Source organism: Callithrix jacchus, chromosome 14, assembly GCF_049354715.1.
Source record: "Callithrix jacchus isolate 240 chromosome 14, calJac240_pri, whole genome shotgun sequence".
Classification (NCBI taxonomy): Eukaryota; Metazoa; Chordata; class Mammalia; order Primates; family Cebidae; genus Callithrix; species Callithrix jacchus.
The window spans coordinates 87,643,432-87,659,628 of NC_133515.1; the positions used below are offsets into that span (position 1 = coordinate 87,643,432).

Consider the following 16,197-nt stretch of genomic DNA (forward strand, 5'->3'; position numbering starts at 1 on the left):
GTGTAAGCCAGCCCCGAGCGAGCTGCTGCCGTCCGACCTGGCGGGCGTCAAGACTGCTCCTCGCTCCCTCCTGGAGCCAGAAATGATCTAGTTCCCCTAGGAAGGGGTCGGGACTGGTTTGCCGGGCCTGAAGCCTGGAGTCCGGCCGGGCACCGGCTCCTAATAACTGCTGATTGGCTCGCTCGCCGCCTCGTCACAATCACTTCCCGGTCACGCCTTGGAGGCTCCCGCCGCAGCCGATTCTCACGGACTACGAGTCCCGTGCGGCTCTGCGGCGGCGGAAGCGGAAGCGAGTACGGAGGTACCAGCTGGTCTCCGTAGGGGGGGTAGGGGGCTCCATGAATGGAAGCGGCGGCGGCGGCGGGAGCGGCCTGAGCTGGGCGCCGGGGCCAGGGCCGAGGGCTGCCCAAGGGCCCGCGCCGCTGCATGGGGGCGGCCCGCGGTCCCTGAGAGGAAGGGCGGACAGGCGGGCTGAGATAGGAGGGGCGGGGTCGGGCGGCCGCAGGCCGGAGGCGCGTCGGGCTGGAGCCGGTCACGATGCCCCGAAGGAAGCAAAGCCACCCGCAGCCCGTGAAGTGCGAGGGGGTCAAAGGTCAGGGGTCAGGGGCCTTGAGGGGAGAGGAGCGTGGGTGGGGGTCAGTGGAGTGGGCTCAGGTCATGGTGGAGGGCGATTCTTGAGGGATGAGGTGGGCGATCCAGATTCCTAGCTTCCCACCGAGGCAAGGGAATCAGAGTGGGTCAGTGAGTACGGGAAGTGTGGTCCACGAGGGCTGGCTCCTGAGGGAGAATCCACAAGCCCCCTCCCCTCTTCAGTGGATACAACTGAAGACTCCCTCGACGAAGGACCCGGGGCCCTGGTATTGGAGAGTGATTTGCTACTAGGCCAGGATCTGGAGTTTGAGGAGGAAGAGGAAGAGGAGGAAGGCGACGGCAACAGTGACCAGCTCATGGGCTTCGAGAGAGACTCGGAAGGTGGGTTTTCGGGACTTGGTTAAGGATTTGTGTGACCGCTGGAAACCCCAGCCCTTCAGGAGGCGGGTTAGGTGAACAGAACACCATTTCCTGCCTCAACTGAGGGCTGGTTTAGTTTACATTTGAGCTCGGTGACTTCATTTGTTTAATGGTCCAATCGCTTCCATCACTTTGTTCAGGTGAAGTTCTGAGGCCTGGTCAAAGGTGATATGAATAGGAGGGTGGGTGAATCACATGGAGCAACTGATTAAAAGTAAATGTTCTGTCCCTCTCCCAGGCCCATTCCTTATGTGTATTTACTTTTAAGAGGTTCAGGGAAGCAAACTCTCTGTAAATCATTCAACCCAGTACTTAGGTCTAATATAACCCTTTCACCTGCAGTGTAAGCTCCTTTTGTATTGAGAGGTTTTAGTTTGTCTTTATCCTTCCATGTCCCTCTTCCCTGTGATCTTAGCATCACCCTACCCTAATCTGCTGCACTAACCATCCACTTAGCAAGATGTTTTTGAAATTCATTGAGGGGATCCATGCAAATACGAAACTATTCTTCAGCCAGACAAGTGGTATTACATGCGTTACTTTCATTGTCTCCACTTCCCTCCAAATTTTGCCTCACAGGTTTTATTTTATAGCAACTCCTTACTAAAAGGGGCCTTAGCAATAGAGTTTAGAAAAGGTCTCCGGGCTCTCTGCCTTTTGTATTTTTACTTTGTTATCTCAAGAATTAATTCCATTATTGATTCATTTCAGTCTGTGGTCCACTGTGAGCCCTTGATCCTTGCCCATTCAGTGAAACTAGATACAGATCAATTCTTCTATCACTAGATTAGTCCAGTCTAAGAGGTAGAAAATTCATGTTGAATTTCTTGGTATTGCAGGGGAGACCTTGATTTCTAGGAGGGAACTAAAGGGATCATCAAAGCTAAGGATGGAGCCTGATCCTACCCCATGCTGATGTCTCTTCTCCTGTCTATTTCACCAGGAGACTCTCTGGGGGCCAGGCCTGGGCTTCCCTATGGGCTGAGCGACGATGAGTCTGGGGGCGGCCGGGCACTAAGTGCCGAGAGTGAAGTTGAGGAGCCAGCCAGGGGTCCAGGGGAGGCCAGGGGTGAGAGGCCAGGCCCAGCCTGCCAGCTGTGTGGGGGGCCGACAGGTGAGGGGCCGTGTTGTGGGGCAGGAGGGCCGGGTGGGGGGCCCCTGCTGCCCCCACGGCTACTGTACTCATGCCGCCTCTGCACCTTCGTGTCCCACTACTCGAGCCACCTGAAGCGGCACATGCAGACACACAGCGGGGAGAAGCCGTTCCGCTGTGGCCGCTGCCCCTACGCCTCAGCCCAGCTCGTCAACCTGACACGACATACCCGCACCCATACTGGCGAGAAGCCCTACCGCTGTCCCCACTGCCCCTTTGCCTGCAGCAGCCTGGGCAACCTGAGGCGGCATCAGCGTACCCATGCAGGGCCCCCCACTCCTCCCTGCCCGACCTGTGGCTTCCGCTGCTGTGCTCCACGACCAGCCCGGCCTCCCAGTCCCACAGAGCAGGAGGGGGCGGTGCCGCGGCGACCTGAAGGTAAGAGAGGCCAGGGACCAAAGATCTTGGGACATGGGTGGCTAGTCCTAGGAATGCTTGGATTGGATTCATAGCCCAGGTCTTTGTCCCCACAGATGCTCTGCTCCTTCCAGATTTGAGCCTCCATGTGCCACCAGGTGGTGCCAGTTTCCTGCCAGACTGTGGGCAGCTGCGGGGTGAAGGGGAGGGCCTCTGCGGGACTGGATCAGAACCACTGCCAGAGCTGCTGTTCCCTTGGACCTGCCGGGGCTGTGGACAAGAGCTGGAGGAGGGTGAGGGTAGTCGGCTGGGAGCTGCCATGTGTGGGCGCTGCATGCGAGGAGAGGCTGGAGGGGGTGCCAGTGGGGGGCCCCAGGGCCCCAGTGACAAAGGCTTTGCCTGTAGCCTCTGCCCCTTTGCCACTCACTATCCCAACCACCTGGCCCGGCACATGAAGACACACAGTGGTGAGAAGCCCTTCCGCTGCGCCCGCTGTCCTTATGCCTCTGCTCATCTGGATAACCTGAAACGGCACCAGCGCGTCCACACAGGAGAGAAGCCCTACAAATGCCCCCTCTGCCCCTATGCCTGTGGCAATCTGGCCAACCTCAAGCGTCACGGTCGCATCCACTCTGGTGACAAACCTTTTCGGTGTAGCCTTTGCAACTACAGCTGCAACCAGAGCATGAACCTCAAACGTCACATGCTGCGGCACACAGGGGAGAAGCCCTTCCGCTGTGCCACCTGTGCTTATACCACAGGCCACTGGGACAACTACAAGCGCCACCAGAAGGTGCATGGCCACGGTGGGGCAGGAGGGCCTGGTCTCTCTGCCTCTGAGGGCTGGGCTCCACCTCATAGCCCACCCTCTGTTTTGAGCTCTCGGGGCCCACCAGCCCTGGGCACTGCTGGCAGCCGGGCTGTCCATACAGACTCACCCTGAACTAGGTCCTCCTTCCCCATTTTATACAGATGGACTAGAAGCCACCTGCTTCCTCCCCCGCTGGCCAGGGGCTCCACACAGACTAACCTAGGCACTATAAGGATCAGCCCAACCCCATGGGCCGGGGGGGTCATATGGACCAGAGGGCCTTGCCTTGACTGATGCACTTCATGAGCTCAGTGAGAAGGGCCCTGTATCCACTTCCACTGCTCCCAGGGGCTGTGGACAACCTGGCTGGAGGACTGCCCAGCCTCCCACCTGTTTAACTTATTTCAGTGCTTTATAATAAAGGAAACACTAACAAAGCCATGTCTATGCTGAATTGGCAATGGCAGGCAGTTTAGCCTTACTATTAGCATAGTAGTCCATGCTATGATGGAGGAAGCAGGGGCAGTGAGAGGGAACCAGAGGTAGGCAGCAATCAGGCTGAGTTTAATGATGGGGAACTGGGCCACACCAAACACACACCTCTGCCCATCCCCTTGGCCTATTGCCCATGGCCCCAAGAAGCCAGAAGTGGCTCATGGGGAGCTGTGGTTCCTCCCCAAGGCAGGTAGCCATGGTCCCTTGGACTTTGTGCAAAATACTAAATGCTAATTTGGCATCGAGGGCCAGCTCTGAAAAGAGAAGGGGCGATCCCTTGTGCAGCCAGCCCAGGGAAAAAGGAAAGGTAGGTTATGAGGCCCTGGCCAAGAGAAAAGCAGAAAGTAGGAAGGTGGGGAAGGAAAAGACCCTCCTCCCCCATGAGCTGGGGGGACACAGGCACAGGGCAAATTTCAATTCCTCTGGGGTAGAGGGCAGACATCCAAGCAGTGGAGATTACAGATCCTCATCTCCAATGCCCTCGAAGGCAAAATTGCCGTGGACATCACTGGCACTGGCATCTGTGCTGGGACTGCCAATTCCCCGCAAGCTCACGGCACTCAGCTTACTCTGTAACAAAGGCAGGGTGGAGTCAGAGAGCTTGGGTGTGCAAGATCCCCCCAACACCAACCTCACCAACCCTGGAACTCACTGAGAGTTTGACCATAGACTCCCGGGTGGCATCAGGTGACTCCTGGGGAAGAAGAGGCAGAGGTGTCAGAAACTCACTAGGAGAGGTGAGGCAGGGCTGAGAGCCAGGGTTTTGACCAGGAGGTAATACTTACAAGCAGTGGTGGGGACTTCACTGCTTGCTGGCTGTCTGAACGTCTCAGAGTGCCCCCCACCCGCCGGCGCAGCATCTGGGGACAGATACAAGGTGCCGGTGAGGACAGGATCACTTCCCCTCTGAAGAGAAGCCTCACATCTAGGACAAAAGGCAGAGGGAGCACACCCACTCGCTGCTCAGTCCACACTTGCTGCCTACCTTCCTGATACTGCCACCAGATTTCTTCACCATCAGCTCATCCACCATGGACTGCAAGCAGATGCTCATCATGATAGCCTGAGGGCAAGAAGAGTGCCCAGCTTGACAAGACTGGTCACTCTTGAGCCCAGCACCACTAAGGGCTCCCACATTGAGTAGTGGAAGGCCTACACTTTGATCTAAGGGGCTCCAGAGGAGGTCTGAGGGTAGGTTCACACCTGGGGGCTAGTGATGGTGACCCACTGTAGCCGGTCCTTGCTCATGAGGTATTCAAAAGCCAGTTCCAGACGCACCTCACCCCGGCCCCGGCCTGGGCTACTTGTGCCTCCACTGGGCAATGGCACCTGAGAGAGGAAGGGGAATTAGGCTGAGTTCACTCTGACCAACCTGCCTGCCTCCCTGACCCACTGCAGCCCACGCCTAAGCTCAAGGCTTGTCAGGCCCCCAGCCCAGGCCTCCCCTTCCTACCCCAACTCACGGAGGAGGTGACACGCCAGCATCGCATGCGGGTGACCCGGAAGGACCCTTCTCGGAGTTGCTGGCCAGGCAGACGGAGCTGGAGGCTGAGCTCACTGTTACCTGCGCTCACCACCACAGGACAGTCCTTCTCTGGGAAGTCAGCCACACAGGCATCAAAGCGTAGGTAGCCATAGTGCCGCAGCGTCTGGGCCAGCCTCAGGAACTGAAGAATGGTCATCATGTGGGATAGATTAGGAGGGGGAATGGGGCAGCTCAGACAAAGCAACCCTTTGGAGGGAGACAGAGAGGCAGGGCTCACCTCCTTCTTGGAGACTTTCTCTTGCAGAGATTTGAGTTGCCGGTGCTGTTCCTTGGTGACCAAGATCCACCCACGCTCAATATCTGATACTGTCTATAGTAGAGACAAGGGGCAGGCAGTAGGAGATTTCAGTCAGCAATTCAAGGAAAGTGTCTACAGTTACCTCTGTCCAGCCTGACCCCTAGCCCCACACTTGAGTGACCTCTTTGCAGTAAGTCCTGGATCTTATCAGTTTAATAAAAGTTGGGAGAGTAGATACTGTGCCAGCAGCACTGATAGTATTCTAGGAACTTCCCCATGAACTGGGAACAAAGACATGACAGGAGTTTTCTTGGGAGAGTGAGTCACCAGAGTTATATTCTTCAGGGGAAGGGTTCTGAGGCAGCTCCAAACTCACCTGAGCATAAAGCAGGTTCAGGCCAACCCGGTTCTCCATGACATCGTCATCATAGGCAGAGTCCCAATAACTGTGAGGCCAAGGGGTGGAAAGGGGTAACGGGGCTAAGCTGGGGTAAGGCAAGACTTAGAATGGAAAATTTGCAAAACAGGAGCAATCTGGAACTATCAGGGGCTAATGGTATATTGGAAGGAAGCTTGGGAGGCCTGGCAGAAACACCCAGCACTATACCCCCTTGTCCAGATTATTCTGTCTAAATACGTGGCCCAATAATCCACTCTAGCATGGCACCCCCCACCCCCCGCTTCCAGGCCCAGCCCTGACCTCTTCCTGAGCACAATCTTATACTCTTGACTCCGAAGACTGGTAACAGACACATAAGGCAGCTCAAACTCTTGCAACTTCCGTACAACTATGGGTTTTTTAAATTAAAAAAAAAAAAAAAGGAAAATGTAATGAGATTTAAAGGAAGGGAAGTCAAGACAGTAGTGCCCTGAGGCAATGCTCATGGGGGGAAAGGGGGGTGTTAGAGGGGCTGCAAACTCACTACTGTAAGTACAATGAAGCAGTCAAGTCCAGAGAAACTCACAAGAAAAGGCTCCATCCTCTTTTTCTCGAACTAAGAATAGACTAAAGTATCCAATCAGGTCATCTGGAAGATCCAGCTTTGCAGCTACAGCCTGGGGATGGGGATAGAAGTATAGTTCATCATACTGGCTGGTTCCAATCATTCTCCAAGCCCAGGACCCTGGGGTGCAGGGGGAGAAGGGACAGTGCTGAACAAGTGCCTCACCTCCAGGACATCCTCAGTTTGATCTGAAGTTAGCACATTGACCAGAACTTTCTGCCCGTTGCTGAGCAGCACTTCCAAGGATACCTCCTCTGTGGGGACCTGCTGTGTCTCCTGTTGTGAGCATACATGGGGATTGGAGGCACTGCCTTGTCCCTTGCCCTGACCTATGTCCAACTCTATTTATAGGTCTCTTTTGTATCTTTATTCTCAGCTGCTTAAATACAGGCTGGGATTTCTTTGATTTCATGGGAATTAGCGGAAGTTCCATTTAATTAAAAAAAGATGACCTCTCTGATATTATACTCAAATGACATGGCCTGGCCGGGCATGGTGGCTCACACCTGTAACCCAGCACTTTGGGAGGCCGAGACGGTAGTTTGTGACCATCCTGGCCAACATGGCAAAATCCCATCTCCACTAAAAATACAAAAATTAGCCAGGCATGGTGGCGGGCATCTGTAATCCCAGTTACTTGGGAGGCTGAGGCAGGGGAATTGCTTGAACCCAGGAGGCGGAGGTTGCAGTGAGCTGAGATTGCACCACTGCACTCCACCCTCGGCAAGGGTGAGTGAGACTCTGTCTCAAAAAAATAAAAAGGTCCTTTCCTTAAATCTTGGTCCCACCCAAAGCCCTACCTGTTGTGCCCGACGCAGGAAACTGTTGAAGGTCTCGCTGCTCCCAAGCAATGGGTCTTGCCGAACTATGGGGACAAGAAAACAATATTACAGGAACTTAGGACTCACTCTTGGCTCCCCAGGCCTCCACTCAGTAGGTTTTCCAGACCCATTTCCTGGGCTGATGATGGCCTGCCACATCCCCCAGCTGGCCTCACCTCACTCACTGTTTGCATAAATTCTTCACCTGCCCCACCCTTGGCTGCCATCTAGGTGAGTCCAGTCTATAGAACTAGGGAAATAACAGTGATGTTAATCTAAAGCACATCAGATACAAATTAAGTTCTCTCCACTGATCTTTTTTTTGAGACGGAGTTTCGCTGTTGCTACCCAGACTGGAGTGCAATGGCAGAATCTCGGCTCACCGCAACCTCCGCCTCCTGAGTTCAAGCAATTCTCCTGCCTCAGTCTCCCGAGTAGCTGGGACTACAGGCACGCGCCACCATGCCCAGCTAATTTTTGTATTTTTAGTAGAGACGGGGTTTCACCTTGTTGACCAGGATGGTCTTGATCTCTTGACCTCATGATCCACCCGCCTTGGCCTCCCAAAGTGCTGGGATTATAGGCGTGAGCCACCGCGCCCGGCCTCTCCATTGATCTTAATTTAAGACTAGTGTTATACTAGCATTTCTCATAGATGTTAGTGCCCAAATTGTTTTGCTAGTACATAGAGTTACACATCCTGGTAGACTATTTACTTTGCTAATTACATAACAGATCAAACAAGAGGCTTCCCAGATCTAGAAATTAAATCAGGCCCTTCTACAGAACCAGCTATTTTCAAGTCTCTCCCCATAGTCCTCAGCATAGTCAACCTAAAGTTTCCTGCAACCACTCACCAGCTTGCATGTACTTCTCTAACTGCTCTCTCCTCTGTTCTACCTCAGCAGGAGTCAGAGAGAAAAGCTTCTTTGGGGGGAATGCAGGAAGCACATTGGCCCCATACTCCTTCCGAAGCTATTTAGAGAAAGAGATACAACCCTTCACATAAACACAGAAAATGAGAGGAGGCAATCTACACTCATAATGTTCTGTTGAGCACCCCTCCCTTCCCTCAGTCCCTGCTCCCCGGTCTATCCTGGTCATCTGAGAAACAATTCCTTTGGCAGTGGTAGCATCTCAAGGGAGCTGTCCTCGATATAAGTTGTTCTCTATCTTATTGTGTACAAGTCAACCCCTTACAGTATGGGGAGCATTTGTACTGGGCCAGGACCCATAGGGATCCCCTTGACCACCTAGCAAGACTGTTCACTGAACCCTCACAGGAAGCAAAGGGCTTCATAATGTGCACAGTTAATAGCTAAGTCTGTTCACAAAGTATCTTAGAACTTAAAGGGACTTTGCAGATCAAATAATTCATCTTTCAGTTGTAGAAACTTAGGACCAAAGTAACACGCGGGCGCGGTGGCTCACGCCTGTAATTCCAGCACTTTGGGAGGCCGAGGTGGGCAGATCACCCGAGGTCAGGAGTTCAAGACCAGCCTGGCCAACATGGTGAAACCCTGTCTTACTAAAAATACAAAAATTAGCTGGGTGTGGTGGCAGGCACATGTAATCCCAGCTACTCAGGAGGCTGAGGCAGGAAAATCACTTGAATTCGGGAGGCAGAGGTTGGAGTGAGCTGAGATCATACCGCTGCACTTCAGCCTGGGTGACAAGAGCAAAACTCCATCTCAAAAAAGAAAAGAAAAATAAAAAGAACTCAGGTTAACTTGCTCAGGGTTGTACAACTAATTATCAGTAGAAATCTACTGAGTTAAATAGACTTTACGATTTGGTAAGGAAGGAGAACAGATACTGCATCACAGATACATAACGATAACTGTAACAGCTAAAGCATGGAAACGAGCCAAAGAATACAAAACGAAACTGATAAATCGTTTGTATAAGCAGGGAAAGGAATTTCAAGTTGCAGCTCAGATAACAGATGGAATGTGCTTTGACAACCTGGGTGGAGGTAGTAGCAGGTAGGGGATGGTTTGTCCATGCAAGGGTAAAGGCTACTAGAGCAGGAAGACTGGACAGAGAACCAGGATATGAGTACAGAAAGGAGCAGTTGTTGCGCAGACGTTAAAGCTTCTTAGGGAGTTCCCCAGAAATGTCAGACAAAACAAACCAGGACCCTTCCCTGTGGCAATGATTAAAGGGGAACTACAGCCTACGGAACAAGAGCGGGTAAAGGGAGACACAGATGTCCACGTGTAGGGAAAGGCTTGAAGCTGTTTCAAGGCAGGGGTGCTAGTCCCACCTGCTCGTGCAGCCCCAGGAGCTGGCTGTAGCGCACCCGACAGTGCAGGACTCCATTCACGTGTATGTTATAGGCCTGAGGACACAAAAGTAGTCAAGCATTTTAGGGTTGTGGTCTGCGCAACCCCCTTGAGGACCTTGGCAGAAAGTTGCCTGGCAACTCCGCCGGAGTAACGCGCTAATCTCCCGAGGGTTAGTTCGCTTGTTTTCCCCAGGGCCAAGTCCCAAAGCTAAAGAGCCAATCCGGGGGAAATTCGGACGCTTGTGTTGCAGTCTCCCTGCCCAAGAAGCACCCGCGGCCTAGCTGGGGGAGGCGACCCGGCAGAACAAAGGGCCTACAGGAGCTCGGGCGACCACTGTACGAATCAGACATACGAGATAAGCTCCCAGAAAGGCCGTCGGGAGTAGGCAGCCCAGGACCAGGCCCGAAGGGTGGCGGTCAGGCTTCGGAGGTCGCTCCGAGAGGGCTCGGGCCCGTTATCCCCGCCCCTGCCCGGCCCGGCTTCGGCCGCTCCTCACCACGTAGGCGGAGCCGCCGCTGTCCCCGCTGCGGGACTCGGTTTCGGGAATGGAAAAGTGCATGTTCCCTACTGCAGGGCCCTGCCGGGCTCCGGACTGTGAGGGCCGCAGCGGCTCTGCACGCTCCCCTCCGCTGCTCAGCGAGTCTCCGCAGCCTCACTCGCCATTTTGGGAGCCCTGCGATCCGAAGTGGAGGGGCGGTGGGACGTCGGCCCCGAGACGCAGCCGCTCGTACATGCTGGGAACTGTAGTCTAAAGGGCAAAAGCTGCGTTTCGGGATCGGGAGCCCGAAGCGCACTTGGCCCTCGTTGCGACCCGTAGTGCGGGGCAGGGTGCGGGGGGCGGAGCGGTGCCCCATGGCCCGTTGGAAGTTGTAGTCCGATTGGAAGCTGCACGCTTCGCTTCGGTGGCTCAGCCTCCCGCCCAGGTGGCGCTGTGGACCCAGCGGCCGCGGAGCCAGGCAGCCGAGCGGCTTCGTGACCGCGGCGGGCGGAGCCTAGGACTGAGGGCGATGGCTGCCGTGGCCGTGGCTGTTCGCGAGGGTGAGTGAAGGGCCGGGCCTGCCTACTGGTACGGGGTCGACGAGCTTCGGACAGCTAGTGCCGGGCCCTGAGCGCTTTTGGGCCCCGCCCCTCCGTTCCGGCGCTACGCTGGGCTCCGGTCTACACAGTCTCGAGCGCAGTCCCGCGCCGCTGCACCGGCTGGTTCCTGTGAGGAGGGTCGGTGACCCCTCCTTTCCTTTGATCCGCCGCGCAGTGCGTCCCCACGCGGATCCCTGGCTCGCCTCGCGGCTGGCTGCGGAGCCGTGGTCATGCCAACCCAGCAGCCGGCTGCGCCGAGAACGAGTGCCCCCAAACCTTCCCGAAGTCTCTCTGGCTCACTTTGTGCCCTGTTTTCTGATGCAGACTCGGGATCCGTGATGAAGGCGGAGCTTCCCCCTGGGCCTGGGGTAAGTGAGGCTTCCCTCCCAAGCCGCCTGCCAGGCGCTACGCAGGAGGCTATGACAGCTCCCATCCCGTTTCAGTTTATTTCTCAGTAAGCTAGGCGATTTTACAGAGTTCTTGCAACCCTAGCGATATGTGATTCTGTTCCTGGAGAAGAAACTTCAGTCTGGATGTAAACTTGTAACAGGTAGCTTGTAGAAGTTAGGGAGAACTAGGGATTTTAAATCATGTGGAAATCTTGTAAGCATCCAATAGTGTTTGTTCCTCTGGAATTGTTGGGGAAGAGCAGTATCTTATGTCTGTGTCTCAGGCAGTGGGGAGAGAAATGACCAAAGAAGAGAAGCTGCAGCTTCGGAAGGAAAAGAAACAGCAGAAGAAGAAACGGAAGGAGGAAAAGGTGGCAGAATCAGAAACTGGCTCTGCTGTATCTGCAGCCCAATGTCAAGGTGTGGGTTTTTTTTTAAAGGGCTGGGGTGTGGAGCTGGTAGAGGAATATGGTGGGAGAGAGAAGGGAGAGACAGGACTAAGTTGTTTTGAGCAAGTGTGTAAAGCAAAGAGATAAACAAGGACAGAAGCTAGTTTTAGCTGCGGCACGGATATTGCCCGCAGACAGCTTGGGCACTTTTTTTTTTTTTTTTAAATGCTTTTAGTAGGCCCAACCAGAGAACTGCCAGAATCGGGCATTCAGTTGGGTACGCCTGGGGAGAAAGTACCAGCTGGTCGGAGTAAGGCTGAACTTCGGGCTGAGCGTCGAGCCAAGCAGGAGGCTGAGCGGGCCCTGAAACAGGCAAGAAAAGGAGAACAAGGAGGGCCACCTCCTAAGGCCTGCCCCACCACCTCCAGCACAGCTGGAGAAACCCCCTCAGGTATTTTCCCTTCATTTTAAGACCTCCCTTACTCCTAATTCTAACACCAGCTCAGGCTGCCCTGTAATAAAACAGCTCTCTCCTCTCATTCTCACCTTGGGACCCAGAGTTCTGAATTCTTCCCACAACCCCATCATCCTATTCTCCCATTTCCCCCACCTCATACTGTTTTTCTTGATGCCTCTCATACCCTAAGAGCAAATTACCCATTTCAAGACCTACAGGGTCCTGAAAACAGGATCATTATCTTTCAGGAGTGAAGCATCTCCCTGAGTACCCTCAGGTTGATGACCTACTTCTGAGAAGGCTCGTTAAAAAACCAGAGCGTCAGCAGGTAGGAAGTGGGTTTGGTGCCTGGCTAGAAAGAGCCTAGGAAAATGGACTGGCATGGGGAAAGGTGCTGGGAACAAAGTGAGACCTTGGAGAAGGATGGGTGCTTGGGTCAGAGTAGTGTTACTGTTCACTTCCCTTCCAGCTTTATCCCAACATTTTTAAACTCGGGACTATTGGTGCTGTTCCCCTGTTTTGTCTAGGTTCCTACACGAAAGGATTATGGATCCAAAGTCAGTCTCTTCTCTCACCTACCCCAGTATAGCAGACAAAACTCTCTGACCCAGTTTATGAGGTAGGATCCTATGACTTTGTCATAACTTTTGAGTCTGAGGAGTTTTAGTAAGTCAGTATTGAAAGTGAATAGTAATCTGAGATTGGCTCTGTGGGAAGAAGTATGAACCCAAGGCAGAACTGTAGAGGAACTGGGGAGATCTGTGCTAGTGAAGGAAGTTCCTTTTCATCAGGGGCAGGTGGGCAGTAGGTGCTCAAGCTCCCTTTCAAAGTATGTGACACCGCCATCCCATCAGCATCCCATCCTCTGTGATCCACCCAGCCATGGTGCGACTCGGCCTGCAGTACTCCCAGGGCCTGGTCAGTGGCTCCAATGCCCGGTGTATTGCCCTGCTTCGTGCCTTGCAGCAGGTATGTCCCATCCTGTTCTCTCTTATGATCCAACCCCAACTCCCCCAACACTACCCCAGCTTCTGTCACCCAAAGTCATCTCTGGGGGACAGAGGGAATACTCCCACCCTCAGAACATTTTCCTCAGTGAAGCTTACCCCTAATCTCCCTTCAGAGGTCTTTATTAAGGGGCATTTTGCAGATCAACCTGTGTACTCTGTAGGTGATTCAGGATTACACAACACCACCCAATGAAGAACTCTCCAGGGATCTAGTGAATAAACTAAAACCCTACATGAGGTAGGGACAACCACTATAAGTCCACTCCCACCTCACCCAATCTTTGTCTTGTACTTTTTCCTGCTTTCCTATCTCTGTTTTCATTTTCTGTTTTATTTTCTTGTCAAAGACATTTTTTAAAATGTGAAAGCTTTGTTAGTTGTGCAGAGTTGCACACAGGTAAGGTATTGCTGTTGCATTATAGCTTCCTGACTCAGTGCCGTCCCCTGTCAGCGAGCATGCACAACGCCATCAAGTTTCTTAACAAGGAAATCACCGGTGTGAGCAGTTCCAAGCGGGAAGAGGAGGTGATGAGTATGAGAAATGAGGAAGGCATGCACCATGGGTAGAATTAAGAAACATGTTCACAACTCCTGGGAGGGCCAACATAAGCCTTTTTTGCCCTGGTCAAGGATTAAGGAAGGGTTTTGGCATTCTGCCTTGTGCCATCTCTTGGTCCCCGTCATTATACACATGTTCAAGCACGTGGCATGATCATCATCAGGAGAAAAGAGTCCCTTTCTTGTTTACTAAGCATTTTACTCCATTTAGGCCAAGTCAGAACTTCGAGCAGCCATTGATCGGTATGTGCAAGAGAAGATTGTGCTTGCAGCTCAGGCAATTTCACGCTTTGCTTACAAGAAGATCAGTAATGGAGATGTGATCCTGGTATATGGATGGTATGGTCCAGACCCTATGAGCAAATTGGGGAGTTGGAATGATCTGAAGGATTACCCACTTGCCTTTGGGAATAAGTTAGTCATCAGTTAGTGACATTTATAACTGAATCCTCCTCTTCATTTACTCTAGCTCATCTCTGGTATCACGAATTCTTCAGGAGGCTTGGATAGAAGGCCGGCGGTTTCGGGTGGTAGTGGTGGACAGCCGGCCACGGCTGGAGGGAAGGCACATGCTACGTTCTCTAGTCCGTGCTGGGGTCCCGGCCTCCTACCTGCTGATTCCTGCAGCCTCCTACGTGCTCCCAGAGGTGAGTACAGGAGAAAAGGACTCCAAAGTTGGAGGTAAAAAGGTGTAGTAGTATAAACATAATCTCACCTTCCCAAAGTTACAGTTTTGTTTTGTAACTTTTGTACAAGATGGAGTGCAGTGGTATGATCATAGTTCACTGCAGCCTTGACCTTCTGGGTTCAAGTGATCTTCCCACCTCAGCCTCTGAGTAGCTGGGACTACTGGTGTGCACCACCATGCCCATGTAATTTTTAATTTTTCTTGTAAAGATGGGATCTTGATATATTGACCAGGCTGGAACTCCAGGGCCCAAGCAGTTCCCCCTTCGTTGGCCTCTAAATGTACTGGGATTACAGGCATAAGCCACTGTGCCCAGCCATAGTTATTTAGAAATATTAGAATTATATAGTCCTGGCCTGGTGCTGGGGCTCATGCCTGCAGTCTCAGCACTTTGGGAGGCCAAGGCGGGAGGATCAGTTGAGCCCAGGAGTTCAAGACCAGCTTACTCAACATTATGAGACCTTGTCTCCACAAGAAATAAAAAATTAGCTGGGCATGGTGGCATGTGCTTGTAGTTCCAGCTACTTAGGAGGCTGAGGTGGGAGGATCACTTGAGCCCAGGAGGTTGAGGCTACAGTGAGCTGTGATTGCACCACTGCACTCCAGCCTGGAAGACAGAGTGAAACTCTGTGTCAAAAAAAAGAATTACATAGCCCTGTTTGTATTTAATTGGAAAAACACTGACAGTGTGTTACACTGTCATTACATTAAACTAGCAACCATGAAGAGGGAACAGGACAAAAGTAACTTCAAAGTTTAGTGTTCCTGTGGGAGATTTTGTGGGTCAGTGGGCAGGTGTTTTCACAGAACAAGAGCCATCGTTAAGGTGTTTTCACAGAAGAAAAGCCATCATTAAGATTTATTACTTGTCTCTTTTTCCTTCCCTTCTTTTCACAGGTGTTGAGATTTATTAATTGTCTTAATGTTGCTGTTCTATAAGTAGGGGACCTTATTCTGCACTGGTACAACAATGACATTCTTTTCTTCCCCTTCTCCTGTGAAACAAATAGGTTTCCAAGGTGCTATTAGGAGCTCATGCACTCTTGGCCAATGGGTCTGTGATGTCTCGGGTAGGGACAGCACAGTTGGCCCTGGTGGCTCGAGCCCATAATGTGCCAGTGCTGGTTTGCTGTGAAACATACAAGTTCTGTGAGCGTGTGCAGACTGATGCCTTTGTCTCTAATGAGCTAGGTAAGGAGGGCAGAAGAGAATCTTCCAGCTACCTGTGAAAACTTGAGGGAGAGGGAGAGGGGCGGTTAAACTGGAACTTCTTTTCTGAAAGAATATAATGGATACACCTTCCATTGCAGATGACCCTGATGATCTGCAGTATAAGCGGGGAGAACATGTCACGCTGGCTAACTGGCAGAACCACGCATCCCTGCGGTTGCTGAATCTAGTTTATGATGTGACTCCTCCAGAACTTGTGGATTTGGTGATCACAGAGCTGGGGATGATCCCTTGCAGTTCTGTACCTGTTGTCCTACGAGTCAAGAGCAGTGACCAGTGAGGGGGAAACAGGGTTAATAAATGCCACACTCCCTATCCTCAGCAACTCTGCTGCCTTTGTTTCTCTTCTAGCATCTCCACCACTTAAGTTAGGAGTTCAGACTCCACAACCCCCTTTATCACCTGCTACTAACCTCAGACCTTTGTGGAGACCCTCTCAGGTAACTAGCTCCATGCCAGTACATCGGGGCTAATGTGAAGGTCAGTATAAAGAACAAAAACTACCCAAATCATCAGTCATTCACTGAGCATCTACATGTCAGACACTTAACTAGGTATGAGGAGGAATATGAGGACAAATAGTCTTGGGCTGGGCGCACTGACTCATTCCTGTTATTTCACCATTTTGGGAGACAAAGGCAGGATTGCCTGAGCCCAGAGGTTTGAGACCAGCCT

General features: G+C 52.5%; 3 protein-coding genes across 13 annotated transcripts; 2 read left to right on the plus strand and 1 right to left on the minus strand.

Annotated features, from left to right (window-relative positions):
• The first annotated feature begins 254 nt into the window (after nucleotides 1–254).
• Nucleotides 255–3,769, plus strand: ZNF513 (zinc finger protein 513). Of its 3 annotated transcripts, XM_035273529.3 has the most exons (5): nucleotides 318–592; nucleotides 814–972; nucleotides 1,955–2,542; nucleotides 2,638–3,314; nucleotides 3,494–3,629. In XM_035273529.3, the coding sequence occupies exons 1-5, from the start codon at nucleotides 538–540 to the stop codon at nucleotides 3,500–3,502; spliced, it is 1,488 nt and encodes a 495-aa protein (XP_035129420.1). In that variant the 5' UTR covers nucleotides 318–537; the 3' UTR covers nucleotides 3,503–3,629. The 3 variants fall into 3 exon arrangements, with proteins under 3 accessions (XP_035129421.1, XP_035129420.1, XP_035129419.1); XM_035273530.3 differs by lacking the exon at nucleotides 318–592 and adding an exon at nucleotides 255–301 and having other exon boundaries at nucleotides 2,638–3,769; XM_035273528.3 differs by having other exon boundaries at nucleotides 2,638–3,769.
• A 106-nt stretch (nucleotides 3,770–3,875) lies between these two features.
• Nucleotides 3,876–10,406, minus strand: SNX17 (sorting nexin 17). The gene is made up of 15 exons (XM_002757941.6): nucleotides 10,221–10,406; nucleotides 9,703–9,777; nucleotides 8,294–8,411; nucleotides 7,416–7,480; nucleotides 6,781–6,891; nucleotides 6,577–6,667; nucleotides 6,312–6,399; nucleotides 5,988–6,057; nucleotides 5,591–5,683; nucleotides 5,291–5,494; nucleotides 5,031–5,156; nucleotides 4,813–4,890; nucleotides 4,613–4,687; nucleotides 4,480–4,521; nucleotides 3,876–4,397 (listed from the first exon to the last, which is right to left on the minus strand). Exons 1-15 carry the CDS (start codon nucleotides 10,281–10,283, stop codon nucleotides 4,284–4,286), a joined length of 1,413 nt encoding a protein of 470 aa, XP_002757987.1. The 5' UTR covers nucleotides 10,284–10,406; the 3' UTR covers nucleotides 3,876–4,283.
• Nucleotides 10,407–10,704: 298 nt separating this feature from the next.
• On the plus strand, nucleotides 10,705–15,847 carry EIF2B4 (eukaryotic translation initiation factor 2B subunit delta). 9 transcript variants are annotated; one of them, XM_008980981.5, is made up of 13 exons: nucleotides 10,705–10,762; nucleotides 11,126–11,169; nucleotides 11,475–11,610; nucleotides 11,815–12,030; nucleotides 12,285–12,364; nucleotides 12,564–12,655; nucleotides 12,891–13,005; nucleotides 13,208–13,284; nucleotides 13,469–13,571; nucleotides 13,816–13,943; nucleotides 14,074–14,251; nucleotides 15,303–15,483; nucleotides 15,603–15,847. In XM_008980981.5, exons 1-13 carry the CDS (start codon nucleotides 10,732–10,734, stop codon nucleotides 15,800–15,802), a joined length of 1,581 nt encoding a protein of 526 aa, XP_008979229.1. In that variant the 5' UTR covers nucleotides 10,705–10,731; the 3' UTR covers nucleotides 15,803–15,847. The 9 variants fall into 9 exon arrangements, with proteins under 9 accessions (XP_008979229.1, XP_035129415.1, XP_002757985.1 ...); XM_035273524.3 differs by having other exon boundaries at nucleotides 12,917–13,005; XM_002757939.6 differs by having other exon boundaries at nucleotides 11,818–12,030.
• Nucleotides 15,848–16,197: the final 350 nt, after the last annotated feature.